Source organism: Cynocephalus volans, chromosome 2 (assembly GCF_027409185.1).
Source record: "Cynocephalus volans isolate mCynVol1 chromosome 2, mCynVol1.pri, whole genome shotgun sequence".
Classification (NCBI taxonomy): Eukaryota; Metazoa; Chordata; class Mammalia; order Dermoptera; family Cynocephalidae; genus Cynocephalus; species Cynocephalus volans.
Window position 1 is genome coordinate 101960544 of NC_084461.1, and position 20181 is coordinate 101980724.

Below are 20181 nucleotides of genomic sequence, written 5' to 3' on the forward strand. Positions count from 1 at the left end.
CTGCCCTTGCCAGTCTTTTTTTGAAAGTTTTTATTTTTTCTTTTAAAGACAAAACTAAACCCAGAAGATCACACTGGAAATAAAAGGAGACAAAGAGACCACCAAATATACTGTTTAACTGTTTTTTAAAAAATTAACAACCAACAACAATGCCCATGTTTTACAGTATGTTGACAATTCTTTTGTTGGTGACAGAGTAAACAAAAGTCCCTTCCTCTGGGTGCTTGAGCAAATAAAAACCAAGGGGACAAAAACACATGCCCACCCTTCCGACCCCCCTGAAGGAATAACAACAAAAGGATAAAGAAATTAAAAAAAAATAAAATAAAAAATCTTTTGCCCCAGTCAACATTTTTGCAGCATCCATTGTGGTTGGCCTTGTACTTGGAGTTACTCATTAATCACAGCAGGGACCAGCCTGCCTGCATCTATTTCCATGTCGTTTCTTTGTGCGCATTGCACGTGTGTGCTCAGCACACGTCGCGGAGACTTCTCCCAGGTGCCTGCCCAACTGCACAGAGTGTGTTCTCCAGCCAGTGGACACAGCAGAAATGAGGACTGGGACATTAGTCCCTTTTCTGCTGGAGAATGAGGATATCACCATATTGAAATGATCTGAGAATATAAGGGAAGCAGGGAGTTCTGGAGGAAGAAAGGGGATTGGCCACCCACAACACTGGGGTCCATGCTTGGCAGCACAGCCAAAGAGTGGTTTGCGTTGGCACGACTAGAAGGCAGTGTGAATCGGAGGGTGTGGTGCCGCCCAGCTTTCCCAGACAGCAGCATTCCAACCATCACCACTGCATTCTTCTTCCATCTGCTTGACTCCAATCTTCCAGAGGGCTGGAGTGGGGGGTCGGGGGAGGGAGAGTAAAATAAATATCTGCATTTTTTTCAAAAGGGGGAAAAAGTTGATCATAACAACAGTTTACAAGTACACACAACTCAAGGTGTAAGGCACAAATTTACATGTGGAAAACAGGCTATTCACAGATGTAATCCCACAAAAAACCCGTGTGATCAAACCACTAATTTATGCAGGGTAGCAGCCAGCATATTAATTAGTTCACACCGTCAGTGGATTTCATTTGCTGTCTCACATGCAAGGTGAAATGAGATGGCATATCGCAAGCTGGTGCCTTCCCAGAAGGGAGGAACCACGGACAAAGCCACATTGGCTGCAATGGTACAGGATGTGCCATTCTAAAAGTCTCTCTCCTGGTTGCTTTAGAAGTTAGGATCTGGAAGGACTTTTAAACTAATTAATTTTTTGCATGTTATAGGCCAGAGACCTCACCAGCAAATTAACTGGTAGATTTAAATAAATATACCCCTTTTAACTTTTTCCTTTAGCTGTAAACCAGACAGTCCAAACACAAAGCTCAGAATTCCAGCTCCAACTTATTTACTCAGTGAATTTATTGTAAAAATAAAGAAACTCAATTATTCCAGTTAATGGATTTCACGTTAAATAGTTTAACTTTCAATGGATTTTCTGAAGAGCTGCACATAGGATGATGTGGAAGAGTCTTTTCCGTAAGGAAAAAAAAAAGGGTGAACAATAAATAAAGAGTTACTTGCGTTAACGGTCACGTTATTTCATTAAAAGACAGGAGGAGCAGAAATCTATGACATAGTTGCCCAACATGGCATTTTTCTGCTGTGACAGAAAGCTGTAACACTGGTGGGCATTTCACAGTATCTGCGCATAGTAAACTTCTGCCATTGTTAAAGTCTGAGTTAGAATTATCAATGAATTCTTTATTTTTTTGTCTTTTTAAAATTTTTGTGATTTTAAAAAATGTGTTTGTGTTTTGCAGTTTGGAACGCTAGCCTAGTTTGGCAACGCCCCGTGCAGTTCCGGACAAAATGTTGCATTTGCTATTTACCTGTGTGTGTGTTGTGTGTGCATGTGTGTGCATGTGTATGGGAGTGGGGTGGGTATGTGCTTTTGGCTCATGTTTGTGGTGGTAACTGAAGTCTTTTGTGGGTCCGACCTGTTGTAGGGTGTGGGGGAGAGTGAAGGAAGATAATGGAGGTGAGTCTCACTGTTGCAAACCTTCACCAAACCACACGGCCCAATTCTCGAGGGTACCCCTGTGTCCCAGAGAGGAGGACCCAGTGTCCTCAGCTCTGCTGCAGGCCATCTTGGTCTGGTGGATACTCGAGGCAGTTGAGAACCTTGCTGAGCTGAGCGGGCGCCTGGTCTTGCCTGCTGGTTGGACACCTGACCCCCTCCCCCTGGGATTATGTACACGCATCATTGGGCTTCATGGATGTGGAAAGGGGAGCAAAGGAAGGTTTGGGGGGTACGTCCGGTTTTAGCGAAGGTGTACGCTTCAGCCCTGACCTCGTCAGTGAGTTGTAGGCGTTGAGGCTGGGCTGCCTCGAAACAGTCACGGCCTGGCCCGATGGCTGGGAGCTGTGCACCTGGATCGAGTCCACCCTCTGCGGGGCGGGAGGCGGGTTGTCTCCCCTGCCAAAGCTCGGGTTTCTGGAGAGGTGAGAGGAGTTGGAGGAGTTAGTATTGTTTCTTTTGAGGGTGGTGGCCTGGTGGCTTCTTGTGAGCGAGTTCGTGGGGTAGCTCCTCTTATAGTCAACCCCATAGGAAGAGGAATGGTGCATTTCCAGCCGCTTGCTCAGGCCATTCTGAGACAGGGAGGCTCCCGGAGGGCCCAGGGAGGCCTCCCGCTGGGGAACTTTGGGGGGCAGGCTGTCCAGGTTCTCCACCAGGTTCACCCCGTGGTTGGGACTCTTGCTGCTGAGATGTTCCTTGATGGTCTTATACTCCAGGGTGGCAGCCTGGTCCTCCAGCGCCATCTGGGCCACCTCGCTCATTTTGGGCTGGTCCACGTACTCATGCTGGTAGCCCTGCTGCGTGATGGGCAGGACCACCACGCTGGGGATGTGGCCGGGGGAGGCCCGCAGGGGCAGGTCCGTGGGGATCACGGGGGAGCCCATGGGGGGCATGTCCTTCGTGCAGGCGTTGATGAGGTTCTGGTTCCTCTCCCACTCGCGGCTGCCGCGGCTGGGCTTCCTCTTCTGCTGCAGCGTCGGCGTGGACTCCGGAGTGGGCAAGGCCGTGAGGTCCAGGTGGTGCTGGTCAGCCTTGATGAGCAGCTTGGCCGTGCTGCTGGGAGTGGCCAGCTTGCCGTTGTGCATGAGCGGCGTGAGGATGGCCTCTGGCTTTGGATCTTTGGACTGGGTGTCCCCAAAGAGGCCGCTGAGTTTGGTGACGCTGCTCATGGAGCCCCGGCGCGAGTGGGCGAGCTCCTTCTCCTTGCGCTGCACCACGGCCACATCTTTGCGCCGGTGATCGCAGACACAGTAGACGATGATGCCTGAGAAGACGGCCCCCATGACAAAAGCCAGAATGACTGCAATGGCCAAGAGGGTGACAGGAACGAGCTGGTCGTGGCCTTTGAGGTAACTTTCCCGAATCACTCCTGCAATAGACATCGCATATGGTGTTAAGAAATGAAAGCACACCATGAGGCTCATTTTTGTTTGGCATTCACCCTGTTAATTAATAACAGTAATAAGTGACAATAGCACCTCTGCGTAACTTGTCTTCAAGGCGCAGCCTGCCAAACATTAACCGATCAATCCTTCCCAAGCTCCCCCTGTGAAGTGTGGAAATGGACTTATTTGTTGCCACCTTTGTGTTCGGATAAAGTGCTTTTCCCTCTCTCTAGTACATGCTCTTTCTACTTTGCTTCACTCCATGAAATATGGCAGGTTTTAGCTTTCAAAATTTGTTTCTCTCGCTTTCCCTCTTCACCTCTTCTCAATCTTCCCCTCATGGAATTGGGATAACCAAGATATTTTCAGTCCGGGGAAACTGGCAACAATTTTATGCATGTTACACCAACAAATCACACAACACTTCAGGCTTCCGGTTGGGCCCTTTTCTGATGACCTCCTTGTGGGCATCGGGGCCTCTGTCTGGAGAAAGGTAAGTTTGCATTTCAGGCAACGGGAGGAAAGAGAATGCGTATCATTCACAATGAAAGAAAATAGCTAAAGTTCCCTGGTTACAAAAGTTTATGCTGATTTTGCATCACCTCTCCAGAAAGAACAAAACAAAACACACATGCACACACTCAATTCAGGTAAATATGCTGCATATTTGAATGAAGCTCTCTTCTTACAGGAACTGAAAAATATTTAGAAAAGAGACCATTTGGGGCCCTATGGTGGGTTTGAGAAACGTCAGGTCCCACTATTATGCTTACAGTTTGCTGTCATGGTGAAATTTTTCAGCAGAGCTAATCTCTTCAACTTAATAAAAATTATGTGACTATATCTGTCCATAATCTTACACTACATTAACCGAGATGCTGTGTTTCTGAAGAAAGTTGCTTTCCCTGTTCCTGCTTAATCAGCCACCAAGCTGAGCGACTCTAATCAAACGCAAACACCGAAGCTTTAATTTTTTAATACCAAGCGAGAATACACATCACAATTGTCAGATCTTAAGTGCTTGATGCAGTAGCTAAAAAATAAAATCTCAAATACTTCAATTCCTGCCTCTGGAGAGTGAAAGAACATGGAATACATTAGAGGCATTGCATGGGCTGAGGAAATGTAAACATTGTTCCTATTATAGAAACCATAGCAAGACAGAAAATGTACCTTCTCTGGTCCCGGGAGACACATTTTTCATCTACTAAATCAACTCTTTCTGGAATATGTTTAATGTATTTTACTGGCAGGTATCAGTGGCACAGAATTAGAATGAATTGAAATAAAAATCTACCCTCTCCCAGACCCACGACATGCAACCCTTAAACTTCTGAAATGTTTTTTATGTTACAGCCGAGACCTTAAAGAAATGCAGCTTTGGCGCTGGGGGTTTTTTTGCTAAAATATTTTGATTACTGAAGTGAATGAAGGTTTTAAAACCCAGAAAGCTTAGCCTGAAAATTACATTCTCTTTCTCCTTCCTTTCTAAACCGTCCTCCTCCCCTGAATAGTGACATCACAGTTGGTTGCTGTGGAAATGATTGCCCTGTGACAAAGGATTGTGACTTCAGGTGGGAATAAATAGAAGCAGCAAATATCACTTGAGAAACAAAGATTCTGTGATTAAACAAATTTCCTTGATAATGAAGGGCAATTCATCCTAACAGAAGAGTGTATAAGATGGTAAGATAGTGAATAATTTTCAAATCTGACACTTTTCAAATATGTTTAGATTTATCTTCATGAGCTTTTAAGGGGTAGAAACTGAGGAGCAAAAAAACAGAGAAATTTGACTGTAACTCACACCTTTTATGTGTGGAGCTCCCCAAACAGTGGGTTGTCTTGCATTCAAATATATTTTAATACCTAGTCACCAAGGAAATGTGCTGATGAAAATTTCTTCTGCAAGTGTGCATTTCCTTGTTGTTATGCTAAAATAGCAACTGATGTTCCTTCAATTTTGATTGTGTATGGGGTTCTGTTGAACATCGTTTTTAACCACCTACACATAATTGCACAAAAATGTACACTTGTGAATAAAATGGGTTTAATTTCCCTCACTGACTTGGTGACTTCAGTGGGGTCTTTGGTGGGTTCCAGGTATATCATGGAGCCCTTCTGAGCAACGACATTTGAGAGGCTGTGTCTTCCCAGTAAATGTGTAGTTACAGTAGGAAGCTATCTACAGTTGACTTTGACATTCTGCAATTTAAATGCCCTCTCAATTTAAGAGGAACATGAAAAGAGTAAGGCTAGAGCAATTCATTTGTTTCAATGGGAAAACTGCAAAATTTTCAAATTTATGCACTGCTTCTTAACCTTATTTTTAGCTCCCACATATTATTCTTCCTTTATGTCTCCAGGTCCTTGGCCATCTTAGTCTCATGGAAACCATTTGCTCTTTCCCTGGGAAAAACTGTTTTTTAGTGGATGACATTTGAGTTCAAGTTTTTGGTTTGTTGATAAGTAGGATCTGACCTTTGAGGAAAATGGTGTCTCAGACATCTCCCCCCACCCCCAGTCTCATTTTGTTATGCAAATAGTGCCCTTAAAAACCTTTCTGTGTCTTTCCATCTTTTAGACATGCACAGGGAGGCAAGGGGCTTCCCTCTTTTGCTTGTGCAAGTTCAGAAACTTCCAAAATTACATCAGAGATTAAGTTGAAAGCGCAGTTGAGTAAGATAAAAAGGTAAAAATTAGTTTTGGAAATGCCTTCCAAACTTCAAGCTTTCTGCTTATGTCATCATGAAAAAGGCAAAGGAGCATTCACAGAAATGATCAAATCAATGTTGCGGCATGGCCTTTGTGAAGGATCAAACACACCAGACTTGTTAGAGAGTCCCCATGGTGGGGTGCAAGCAACACTAGAGTAGGAGATTGTCGGGTCGCCGCTGGCCGACCGAACAGCCCTAGCCTCGTTCCTTTCGGTGGGCGAGCGAATGGCCTGGGATTCCTCTTTCCCTCCTGTCCCCTTTGGAAGGAGATGGGGGAAGAGAGCCCTGAAGAGCGCCGCTTGTAATGTCACTTAAGGTGGCGTTAGTTTTTAAGGCCCGACAGGAGATCTAATAGGGCCCTGAGTCTTAGGTGCCCACTTAGCATCTGGGCCACCAAAGGCAAGCGACTTAACATCTCTGGGCCTCAGTATTTTCATCTGTGACGTGCAGTTAACGCACTTAACCTTACTGCCTTACTGGCTTGTTAGAAGAATCAAATGAAATAAAGAATAGGAAAGAGCTTAAATGCTGCAGTTTGCTGGATAAATCTAAAGGTCAAAAGAAGTCACAAAGAGAAGCGGTGAGTTAGTGGCTCACACAGGGCTTCTGTGATGTCACAGCTTTTCCATTTGATTCCATTTGCTATCCATCTCCCAGGGGAGAGGGGCAGACCTGTTCTTCCCAGCTCCAAACCGTGTGCTGTTTGAATGGGGTCAAAGAGATGAGATGAGATGTTGAGGCAGTGTAAGGGAGCACATACTTTTGTTTCATGATGGCCTATAGGTCTTGGATTTTGAAATAATTAAAACGACAAATGGAAAATGCTGAGCAAAACACAGCAGTTATAGTTAGCTCCCCAGCAGAGTAATAATCCTACAATCAGTTCCTCAAGAGCAGGTACCGTATTTTGTTTCCACTCATGACCCTCACCATCCCCAGAGCTCTTAGTCGGGAACTCAGTAAATGATTGTTGAATGAGTGGGTTTTCAATACATTGTTGGGACATTTTTAAACAGACTTCTAAATGTGGTGGGTCATCTTTGGAGTGACTTTAACCTTGCTTTTGCAGTAACAGAAATGAATTATATCTCCAATCATGTAATGGAATTTTAATAGTAGTGTCCCCAGACAAATAAAAAATAATCTATAAAGGTGCTCAGTGTTCAAAACAATAAGAAGAGAAACTTATTTTAAAGATGAAAAGAAACAGGTTCTGAGATAATTCCAAAAGAGCCAACGAGGGTAAACGGGTTATTTGTAACAACTGAGTGCTCCGATGGTATTGAATAATCCGAAACAAATGCATCTCTCTGCAAAGGGCAAAGGGCACAGGGCAAGAGCTGGAGCTGGGATGAACTTCCATCTCTCCAGGTGCTGCACGGAAGCCCTAGAGAAGTGAAAGGGCCTTTGTAGGGTGGTATCCTCTCCTCCCCAGGTATCCTCCCACTGCAGGGGAACAATTAGAATTGGCCTCTCTACCCTGGCGTGTTGAAATGCCTTCTTCTACCAACCCTTGGGCCTTCTGCTTTCACCAATTGAAAATGGGGCATTAGTAATGAAAACAGTATCTGAAAAATCCTTTGCATTGATTCATTAACCACCAGCTATTTCTCACCAGTCATGAGGTGCTAAATGGTTATTCTTTCCACCTTCCTATTGCAGGAAGCAAAGCACACAATGGCCTAGAGGTTTCTCAGAAATCATGCTTTAAATTGGCAGAACTGAGAAAGAATAGAATCTCCAGGTTTTTTTTGTTTGCTTTTTTTTTCCCCTGAGGTGAGAGTTTTCAGATGCTGGAGGGAGGCCTCTGAGAGGCAGTTTGAAGCTCTTTAGAGGTCAAAGCAATGTAAAGATGATGAATGACTGCCCCCAGACTCTGCAACATGTAATTCAAAATAAGAACAATTGTAAACTGTTAAAAAAGAGGAAGCCCAGTGCAGTTCTGACTTTTCCTATGACGACCATGTTAATGAATTTTGAAATATCACACACCAAATTCTTTATTAATGTCTGTGCACCAGGAGCCCAGCACCAGGCTCTGGGACCATTTGCCTCAGAAATGCTGCTGTCTCCTAACCCAGGGTCGGATTGTGATTCTCTGGGTGTCTTTATTATCACTCTTCTGGTGTATCAAAGTTTCAGCTCCATGCATCTTTGTGGCTGCCTTTAGCACTCATCTACTTGTGCTAGGTGCTGGGGAGGCCAAGGTGAATGAGGCATGAACCAGTGGGGAAGAAGGCAGGTGCTCATATTGACTCCATCTAAAGTGTGGAGGTGTCATGAGATACATCACTTCTACCTCAACAGTGGGCAAAAGTTTTATGTAGGGGATGGCATCTGAGCTAAGCCTTAAGGACACATAGGATTTCAGCTGAAGTGGAGAGAGCAACAAGAACCAAGGTGTGCAGAGAAGGACAGTGATGGCTGTCTTCAGTAATGGCGAATGGTCTAACTCCTCTCTAGTCTCTTAGGCTGCAGGCATGAGCCACCATGCTGTGCTCTTGTGTGCTTCTGGGCTTTCACACAGGCTGCTCCATCTGCCTGGAATATTCCCTGTGAGCTTTCCACTCATCAGAACCTATCTTTACGTCTCAGCTTATATGGATGGAGAAACAGTCTCTACCTACTCCCAACAGGAAAGCTCTTCCCTCTGCAAGTGTCCCCAGGGCTCTGTGCTTTCTTTATCCTAAAGTCATCGCTCCTGTGATACTTACCTTATGCTTGTTTTTCTCACCTAGACAGCAGCTCTAGGAGGAAGGGCTTCACCTCTAAATGCCCAGGCATAAAGGTGCTCAGAAAATATCCATTAAATGAATAGTAAACGAACGCATGAATGAACGAGTACTTGTAGAGGAAAAATAAGACTGGGAGCTAAAACACGATTTGGAAGCAGGCTATGAGAAGCTTTGAATGACTGAAAAAAATGTTTAGAAGACCTGTCAGTTTTGGAAGAAAAGTTCTTGGTTAATTACCTGAAATTTCAAGAGTCTTGTCTGAGAAAGCTGACTTTCAGCTTGCTCTGCTCCACACTGAATCCATTATTGAAAAACTACTGGCTTCAAAGAGTCACCATCTTTGCATCAAAAGCACAGCCAGTCTATCTGCATTTATTATTACTGTTTTTAAAATTAAAACTCAGTCTTCGAGTATACTTATTCCCTGCACCTTTCAGATGGCTGGGAGATGTTATCTATCCTATCAAAATATGAAGCAAAACCAACAAAAATACATAAAAGCAATTGTACCTTTTAAGCTAAATACCATGAAAGAGCCCTCCCCACCCCCACCGTAATTACCAGCTGGGTCTAAGATCCAGGCAGCCAGTGACTTGGCGTGGTTAAGTGGGAACTTTCTCCTCGCACTCTGTTCACTGGCCTGCCTGTTTCTGAGCTGCTGTGATATGATGGACGTGTCTGTCTCCATAGTGAAGTGATTAATAGGCATCTGTGTCAAGCGGACCCGGTGACCACAAAGACAACAAAGCCTCTCTGTGTCCTTTAGAGAAATATGCAAAGGCAAAAAGGAGGATGGACATTTCCTCCCTCGCTGAGCCAGAGAGGGTTTGTGTTGGGTCTGAGAGCTAAGAAAGATGGCAAAACACCAAGAAAAGCCCCAGAGGAGGATCCCCTAAAAATAGACCCTTGATTCTGCTTTATAGTAAGACAAGCCTGCAATTTCCTTGAAATCCTCATAACAACTTGGGTGAATGGAATCTAACAACCCAATTTTTCTTGTTTGAAAATCTTATTGCAACAAAATGTCAGGCTCTCGGTCCTGCAAGGCAATATGAATGAATGAACTAAGCACTGGCCAAGCCTCATGGCAGCTAACCACACAAGGCCTGCTGAAATCGCGGGTAAGAAGAGAGGAAAACAAATAGGGGACAAACCCTAACTGGAGGCAATTTATCCTCAAAGCCACACCCGAGCCAATCAAGATGACCACACTGAAAGTGAAATGGGAGCTCTCTGTGGTTATCTCAGCAGGAAGAAGCCTTCTTCTTGTCTTACAGCATAATGTGAACCAGATGGCTTAGGAATAAACTGAAACGCCAGAAGCCATGAAATGGGCTCAGAGTTGATAACTCAAATTTTCCTTTTCCTTTTATTTTTTAATTTTTTTTTTCCTGGCAGGCTGAAGATTAGGTATTGGGAGGGGCCATTGTCTTTAAGACGTATAAGGTTAATGACTGACCATACCAAAATAGAGGTAGCTTCCTGGCCTGGCTGTTTAATATCCTCAGTTCAGAAGCTATTTTAACATTCACATATTGAAATAATGCTTACTGTGATTGACTGCAGATGAACCCACTTCCAGTTCTACCACCTTTGAAATTGATGGGCTTTTTTGTTGGATGCCACCACAGGAAGAGAAGGGAGAATGAGCATGAAACTCATTCCATTTCATGTTTTTAGAGAAGAAACAGCTCCATGTTCCCCTCTGCGCCAACGTGAGTGAGTTCACTGTTCCTTTGCTGCTCCACTGTTTTAGACTTGGCATTGCCAATGGGAGTGCTACCTTCAGAGCATGGATTAGTGTCTAGACGAAGAGGCATGATAAGATAATTTTTAAAAGCCATGCCCTGGAATGTTGGTCTGTGGTTCCATGTGTTAGAATTGTTACTGTCCCTGTAAAGGTAACGATTATTTTAGATTGGCAAAGTTCCAGCAGAATTTATAAGATTAATTTTCCTGCCTTTTGTGATTTTCTTTCTAAATAAGACTGGAAACCCAACATCTAAGTCATTTCTGAATGCAAACAGAGTATTTCTATTTTCTAGCTTCCTTTTCTTTGCTCTCTCATAAGGCCATCAAAGCTACAAAAAGGGAAAGTGGATTTCTTTATAAAATTGTGAAATTTGGGTGATTCTTTGCTTGGATTATTTGCAGTGCTTTGAATTTTCTCTACAAAGCAAACATAAAAACAAATATGAATAAACAGGTCTGTTTTAGTACTCCACAAACTGCCAACTTAAACTTGCTAAAATATATAGTTCTGGGGATCTAGGTCTTAGATGAGGCTGGATATTACTGGTTAAGAACATAAATTTTGAGGTCATAAAGACCTGGGTTAGAGTCTTAGATCTACAAGTAACTAGCTGTGTGACTTTGGGCATGTCACTCAATCTCTTATCTCCCATAGTGTTGGCTATGAGATGAGTGTTGTTGGAAAGCTTAAAAAGGTTAAATAAACAAATGTATGTAAATCTCTTGGCATTGTGCAGGACACATGTTAATGCTCAATTAATAATGTAAGGATAGTGGTTCTAGAATTTCTGACAAGTACAGGATCCAAGATAATACTATTTTAAGGCAACACTTTGGTAGGGTTCAATTGTGTTCGTCAAGAGTGGAAAACTAAGGATTTAAAAATACAGCAAAGTATTGTCCAGTGAGTTTAGATAAGATAGACCATCAGCAACTTGGAAAGTGTCCTAAATCAGTGCTACTTAGCATTAGTGTCACCTGGAATGTGTTAGAAGAACAAATCCTAAGGTCCTACCCAGATCTTCTGTATCAGAATCTCTGCACTGGGCCCAGAAGCGTGCATTTTAACAAGGCCTCCACATGATTCTTATGTTCAGTAAAACTTGATGAACACTGTTCTAAATGACATGAATAATAATCCAGAAAACACATCTAGGTGTTTAGCACTTTTTTTTGCTGTTGTTGCTGGCCAGTGCAAAGATCCAAACCCTTGACCTTGGTGTTGTAACACCATGCTCTAACCGGCTGAGAAACCAGCCAGCCGTAGGTGTTTAGCTTTAAAGCCCAGCCTCAGTTACCACCGAGGCAGCGTACAGCCAGAGTTCCAAAATGATGTGTAAAATAAATAATAAATAAAATCACCGAGTTTTCCCTCGTGTTCCAAGTATGAGTCTTTAGTGGGTCTCAAGTATAATTTCTTTATTGTGGTTACCATACTCCGACAAAATACAAAACTGATGTTATTTTATCGGAAAGACAAATTTCTAATTTCCTTGGTACCTGACAAAAGCATGACATATGGCCTAAAATATTGTGTTGCTACTCCTGTATCAACCCAAGTTGCTAGTACCAAGACTGCTGGAAAAATGCCTGTGGTCTCTTTATCTGCCCTGGCATGAACACATGGAGGGGAATTTCTAATGCTCCCCATCTCTGTGACAGTGGCCATCATGTAGTGGTTGATATGACAGAGTTCTGATATGTCCTAGATTGGGTCCGCCCAATCATGACTGGGTCCCAAGGACAGAAGAAGCAGAATGCTTGATGAAGCCCACCATTGGATAGAGTGACTTCTTTAAAGAACTGTGTCTAATATCACCTCAAAATCAACTCCCTAAACTCAACTGACAGCCATCAAGCAACATTTGAAAATGGTTCAGGGGATGCCAAAATCTTTTCCCCCTACCTCTGTATGACCAGACACAAGAAACTCAGGAAGGTTCTTTTCCTTTATATTCCTGGATTGAAAGGAGAGACCTGAGCTCGTGTTTCATTTCCCAAATTAAGACCTTGCTTTATAATAATAAAAATGCCTAGCACAACAGTGCAGTCAACAGAGCTCAGCGTTTACAGATCTGCTGAGTTGAACCGAATCTACAAATCCATAGAATTACATAAGACACTTTTAAGTTACATTAAATTTCTGCTGGGTGCTTTTAAATCATGGAGTACAAGACCCATCAGCACTTAGGATATATTTATTACCTTAACAAATGTCAGATGATTGTGTTCAGTGTTATCTATTATTTATGAATAACAAGAGGCTGTAGGACTGGAAAATGACATGCTTTAATATGTCCAAAAGGTTAGGCATAATGCAGTTTGCCGCCCTATAAATTTCTCGACACCATTTTCCCTCCTAATAAAGCATTGCCAGTGGTTGACTATACCAAACTGCCATTATTTCTACATAGTTCATAATGACTGCCTCTGACTTCAGTGAAGAAATGTAATTGCAGATATATGTTTGAAAAGGAATGCATCCTTTTAGAAAATATGAAATTTAAAAATAACTGAAGTAGAAAAATTCCTATTATCTCATTAAAAATGAATCTCTTTACAAAGATAGTTCCCAGGCTTTAGGCTTAAAAGAGCTTAAGAAATATTAATTAAGGATGACAAACATTCACATTGCCTGTAATTGGCTTTCTGACACCTATTCAGATCCTGTCTACTACGCACCTGTTATATTTGAATATAGCCAACTACATTTTATTAGTTTACTTCGGGGGCTTCCCACGATTTCAGGTGCTGAGACATTAACATATGATGAGGTTCATGTGACTCCTTTCAGCTCCTCAGAGCAGCCCATGCCCTTGGTAGGAGTTTACCTATTACTCTCATAGCCTGCATCTCTCTGTGATCAGCAAGCAAATGTCCCCTTTCTTTCCATGACAATGGCATGCTTTATATATTCCGGGCAAGCCCTATAGCATTTGAGGCCATTCTCATGTGTAATGTCAAGAAAGGAGAAGCTATCCTCAGAAAACTACCTGGCTTTTACTATTTTTCCCTCTGTAGACTAGTTCATGTATGGAGCAGTGAGGTTTGCAAAGTAAAACTTCTAAAAAGCCCCTTTTTCCCTTTTATTCTTCATAAAACTAGGCTATTGGAAAGTAAGTTTTTAGACAAAGCTAATATAATTTTTCCATTATTGCACATGATCCAAACCATGAATCAACTCTTTGCAATCTCCTAGTTAGCACTAAACAAAGTCTCGATGCACATAGTGCAGGAGAACCAATTAAAGAGCAAATTTTAACTACTCCAGATGTTCATTAATAAGATCATGCCTGACCTAGTCCCTGTAGTCCTTGAAAGTTCCATTAAGCTGTCAGAAAACTTTGTCACTGTGTGCGTTTTTATACAGAGGATGGGAGAGAATGGAAAAAAAGACATTGAGGGAAAAGGGTTGGGGTAAAGTGTCATGCCAACGATGATGTGGCTTGAAAAAGTGGCTAGAGATTAAAATTAAGAAGCACCTCTGGAAGATGAATTGAGTTTTATAATACCCTAAGGTTTTAAGTTGCTGTTTTAAAAGCAAAATTTCAAATCTCCATAATCTCAATTTCAGTTCTTCATTTCTTGAGAAAATGGATGTCAGGTGGAAAAAAAGAGGTTTAGCGGGTATCTCTAGAAATAAAATTCAAATATCGGTGTACAGATTCAGGCAGGCAGGGAGATGAAACAGCTTTCTACATGGCTGACATTTAACTTTTTTTTCCTTCTACCCTTTCCACAATAATCTCATCAAGACCTTAGATAAATTCAGCAAGTTGTCAGGAGGATACAGAATTAATTAGATCAAATCTATATCTATGCTTGCACTACCGAAAGAACAATTACAGCCTCCGCATGGGCTTCTCAGCCTCGCCCCTCCCCAGCGCGCGCTCACACATGGAAACTTCTGCATCATCTATTTGATTGCCCAGTACCCGGCCTGCTGGCGGTATCGTGTTCCTCAGCCCTTCAAAGAAAAGTCAGACTACAGATAGATTCCTTTTCTGGTAGATGACAAATATTAACGCAGCAAAAATAAATCCATGGCATCCTGCATTATATTATCATTTCTTTCTTAGTCTCCTCTGCTTCAAAAGTCTGTCCTGGATGAAAGTCTACCATATGCCATGTACCCCAGAGTTTTAACTGAAGTGACAGCAAAGCCTAAGTTTGGAGATCAGCTTGCCTGGGACTTTACCTAGGATAGAGCTCTTAGTTTGGCAAGGAGCAGCTACCAGGAAAATGCCAGTGATGTGTAAGAACAGACACTTTAGATGCAAAACTGATGCAGAATTCTATTTCCCAAATTTATTGTGTATATGTAATTAATAACCTAATACAACTAATTTACTATATGTAGTCCACCAATCTCTCTGTCTTATTTCCCTCTCTTCCACCCTCCTTTAATCCCTTTCTTCCCACCATCTACTTATCACTGCCTGCGGCTAAGGCCAAAACTCCTCGGTTTTGACATTTAAGGCTCCAGAGTACCATTTCAATCGCAATTCCCATCCAGCCCTCCACATACTTTATCACTTTATCATCCCACATTACTTGTCTTTTTATAATCACACTCTGTACTTTCATAGCTTGGTGTCTTGGTCATGAAACTTATTCAGCTTGGAATGTACTTCCCCGCTTCTGTCCCTGAAATCCAACTTTTTCTTCAAGGCTTTGTGAGGCCTTTCCCAGGCCCCCCACTTGGAATTAGTTGTGCCTCTCTGACTACTCTCAGTCCTTGCCAACTGTCTTTCCTCAACTTCTGACTCTCAGACTTTACTCTGCCCCAGGAGTTAGACCGGAGATCACTTGTGTGTGCCCCCTACTAAACCATAAGCTCCTTGAGTGTAAGGCTTATTCAAATCAGTACCTTCTGTAACACTCAGCATAGGGTTCACGTATAGCACGTATTTGCTGAACGTCTGTTGAATGCATGAAGAAAGGAAAGAAGGAATGGTTGCTGTTTTGCCTTTCTTTGAGACTAAGGTTACCGTCACCATTGTTAAACTATTATTTTCTAGTGCTTTCCGGATTTCAGTTCTTCCTCTCCAAAGCCACGGGGGGAAGAAAAGGGCAGCCGTATAAATTAAGAAAGAAAAAAATACAGATGGTTAATATAATAGTTGATAAAAACTTGAGGTTAAATAAAATTTAAAAGAACCAGTAGCTTTAACCATGCTCCTGTTAAGGAACGGTTTGATTTCTGAGCCTTCTTCACTTGAAAGTGGTATTTGAAAACCTGCTTTCAGTGATAATCTTTTAAATCACTCTTTATCACATTTCAAACACATATGTAACTTTTAGTGATCATTCTCTGAAATTAAATATGATGATAAGAATTTTTACAGAATAAAATTTTTACTCAAACTCCTCTAAAATGGGTTATTCTAGATTTTCCAAGAGTAAAAGGGCAAATGTAATATAGAGACTAGACTTTATTACTCACTCAGTAACTTGTCAGCAACCTCTTCAACAGGATTGCCAAGTAGCAAAAAATATACAGGACACACAGTTAAATTTGAACTTCAGATAAACAATAATATTTTAGTTAAGAGTATGTCCTAGGCAATATTTGAAATATATTTATACTAAAAATTATTCAGTTTTAGCTGAATATTTGAAATATTATTTAGGTTTACTTGAAATTCAACTTAACTTGGCATCCTGTATTTTATCCAGCAATCCTAGTCTTCCAACTCCAAACAATATACTTCAAATGACTCCCACAAATACTCTTAAAACCCACTCTACTCTTTTGGAGATTAAAATAGTTTAACAGAGAGTAATAAAAATGATGCTAAATCTTTATGGGGCAGGTATAGCACAATTTACAAATTAAATACTAATGAACTAAATTTTGAGAAACATTTTATTTTTAATTATCAGCAACTAGAGCAGCTTATATACCAGACTTATAATGAACTTTGAAGGGTACCTTCCCTTTAATACTCAAAACCAGAAATAAATAAACTCTAATTCAAAAGGGTCTTAGAACAACCAGCATCGGTCCCCATCTCTTAGTGTTCCTTGCCTCTGACCATGCATGTTTCTACCTGGTTCACCTGATTATTGATTAAGTACCTCCCACTAGTAGGACCCCTCGTAAGACAGACCCCTTTCTCTCAAGTCACCTTGAAAGCTGTCTTGTTCTACCATTACATTTTTAATAATACTACAGGTTTTACTAATAAAAGCTATGCAAATTAGTATAAGCTTAGTTTTTTATTGAAATAAAGCTTGGGCTATTTAAAAAAAAAAGCCTGAGCATGTGAGCATTCCCACAAAAATTTTAAATATGAATCCTTCACCAAACATCTTTCATTTTCCTCATCTTCCCTGTCAAATGATATATAACTGCTATAATATTGGTACTGAAGGAAAGGACTAAAGGGGCTGAAAAGCTTTTCGAGTGCCATGTTCTTTATGTGTTCAGCCACGCTGTCTCCAGTTTTCTGCTGTCTTTTTCTAAAGTCTGTTGTGCATGGTTTTGCCTTGCACACAAAGACAGTGGTGGTTGTAAGGCTTTCTGTTATGCTTTCGTGACAACATATGCATCATATGTCATATTTCTTGGGCAGGGACTATGTCTGTTTCAGTAAGGACCCCCTAACTCTTTATCGGCATCTAATTTGTGCTACAGAGCTAGTGATAAATTGTTCAAGATGCCTCAGAAAACATTTTTGTTACTGGAATGTTACTGAAGAAATGGTGGAGAAAATATTCAGTCTGAGTTTAGGAGTCAGGAAAAGAGGAGAGGCCTATTTTTCTTCCTTTATTACTGTCACCAGGAATAATTTTCTCCATACATAAAATCATTTACACATGACTTGATAGGAACCAAAAAATTACCTTCCCCATTGGGAGAACCCCAAACTGTTAGATTTTAATCATTGGAGAGTGTTAAATTCAAGAGTAGTCAGGGGTAGGCTCCATTATTAACTATACCCACCTAAAATGGGGTTAGTCTGTCAATAAAGAAAGCCTGGCTGAGGGTTTGGGATTCTCAATAGGTAAGGTTTGAATGGGAGGAAAGGGGAAGAAGGATCACGTGTAGGATACTGCTTGGCTAGAGGAACAGTGGAGCACAAGAATCCTTATGGATAGCAGAAGAATAGGTGGGAAGCAGAAGTGCTGAAGGCAAACTTTCTCAATTAGAGAAATGAGTAGCCACAATTAGAGTAATAAGTAGCTGCAGTCCTCTGTAGGGTGCTCACTGCTAGTGTGGAGAAAAAACTTGCCAGATGCTTAACAAGCCTACAGTGGCTAATTTCTTTTTAGTCTAAATCCATTTTACTTTAAAATCCTACTTGACCAAACTTTCCATCCCCAATCACAAAGCTCAGTAGTTGGAAAAAAAGAAATCAGAAGAGCACTAGGTCGCATGATTGCAACACTCAGAGTGATGCACGTATTCATGTGGCTTTGCAGTGCCCAGACAACAGAGGGGATGGTGGTTATGGAATCTCGTTCTTCTAAATGTCAGAAGCTAAGCCCTGGGTACTTCAGTGGTTAAATCCTCACTGGACTCCTTTACTTGCTCTAGGCGAGAGGTACCCAAAGTTTAGTCATCCAACTACCAATATTACAATTTAAGTCATATCAATGAATCTCACTTACCATATTATTTACTTAGCATTTTTATATCCCTAATACCTCCTGCATTACTATTTACTTAATGGTCTATTTAAATTATCTTCAAAATGTATTTTAAATGAAAACTTTATATCGTTATCATAAATGAAAAAAAGTGTCACTTTTTACAGACAGAGGAAACTATAAAAATAAAATTAACTGAAAGCAAAACAACATTAATTGCAGCTACAAAGCCCCAGTAAGCAGCCTGTTTTCTCTCTGTCAAAAAGGGACAGTAGTAAGTTTAGGGAGTTGTTAATGACAAAGCACCAGACTGAAACTTTTCCCTTGACATCATCAAGACTGAAAGAGAAACGAAAAGGGTGTAAATTCCCACCACATGACCTAATATTCTCCAACACTATGATGTTCCTGAGTAACCTAAACCAATACTGCCAGGCTACAATGCATTTAAGGAATAAATAATTGACTAGAAAGGGGACTGTTGACAAACTCTGTGATTCATAAAATTTCATTCAGGATTGCTATGAAGTGAGGACAATATACTCATTATCCTTTATATACCTTATGAATCTTACTGGAGTATTATTTCCCAATCTAAAAATTACACAAATAGCTCATACACTGATCAAAATATATTCAACATTTACTGTACATTTTTGTTTAAATTATTCATTTAATCTCTAATTTAAATTGTTTCTACATCTTTCCCATGTCTGTAATGAGCATATCTTCTTGACTAAACATAATAATCTAATATCTCACTTAAAAATTTCCCAGTATATTTAAGCATACTACAATTCTGGAATTTCCAGTCAAATGGGAATACATTTACTATTTCACCTGTTTTCTGACAGCTTACAAGAACTCTAGAAAATAAAGTCTGAAGTAGGGGGTTTTCTTCTGTTCAGGATTTATCTTGTGTCCTAACAGCAGCGATCAGCATTTACATTTTGTATTTATGCTACACAGCTCTCTTGGAAGCTCTGTACATGGCTAATTTCCTCAAATATCTTACAGTTTTCTTAGAAGTTGGGTTTTATAGTATTGCTACTTTTGGTAAGAAACAAGAGGCACAAGAGTGGCTATTCATTCTCAGCACTATTAACCTAAAAAAGAAAGCTCTTATTTCTTTTGCTGTGGGAAGGGAGGTAAGGATAGTGGGGGATAAGCCAGATCTAAAAATAAACTGGATTTTCTTTCTTATTTATTTGTAATTAGAGCCATTTTATAAGTACCCATTACCACCTCAATAGTTACAGGATGAATAAATAATATATATTTTTAAATGTGCCCAAACCAAGAAAGAAGCAGTCAGGGCTGCATCTAATTTATCCACTTGCTGATTAAAGGGCTGGCTCTAGAGGCTCCAGACATCTAGGGACGCAGAGATAAAACAGAGCGGTTGGCCGTGTTTTTACTAATGAATCTAGGGCTTGAAAGATATCAGGCAATTTTAAAGAAAAGCAGTGAGGACAAGTGACATTAGACAAGGCCAGCAGGGTAATGAAGGGCAAGGCCAGTGACTGAGAGAAAATTACTTCATTTGCTGTGATAATGCTTCTGTGTGTTTTGTGGGGCTCTTCTCACGCTTTGTGAGTACGACTCCATATACATACAGTGTCAGAACGCTACTCACGGTGTAGAAGGGAAGCACCTTGGAACATTCCACAGAGGGGCAGAGGGCTGGGGTCTGTTATTTTGGAAGGGGGAGGCTAAGAACAATGGTAGCAGAAGGAGTGAGACCGCGAGGTGAGGAACAGTGCTTCGACAGAATGTGAGGGATGCACAGGATCAAATCAAGACGGAAGACATAGCAAGGATGAGAAAGAAAATGGTGGGCAAACATACTCTGGAAATGCAGAATTGTTTGGAGGATGAAGTGGGACAAAGAATGGGACCAGCAGAGTGGCGGTCAGCCT

The 20181-nt window shown here is 41.3% G+C and overlaps 1 protein-coding gene across 2 annotated transcripts in view; it reads right to left on the bottom strand.

The window, feature by feature from the left end:
• Positions 1 to 1417: 1417 nt before the first annotated feature.
• Positions 1418 to 20181, bottom strand: part of SEMA6A (semaphorin 6A) — a 122757-nt gene continuing 103993 nt past the window's right edge. For both annotated transcript variants that reach the window (XM_063085713.1, XM_063085714.1), the window contains one exon: positions 1418 to 3446. In XM_063085713.1, the coding sequence (XP_062941783.1) occupies positions 2248 to 3446 (1199 nt within the window). In that variant the 3' untranslated portion in view covers positions 1418 to 2247. The remainder of the gene's footprint in view (positions 3447 to 20181) is intronic.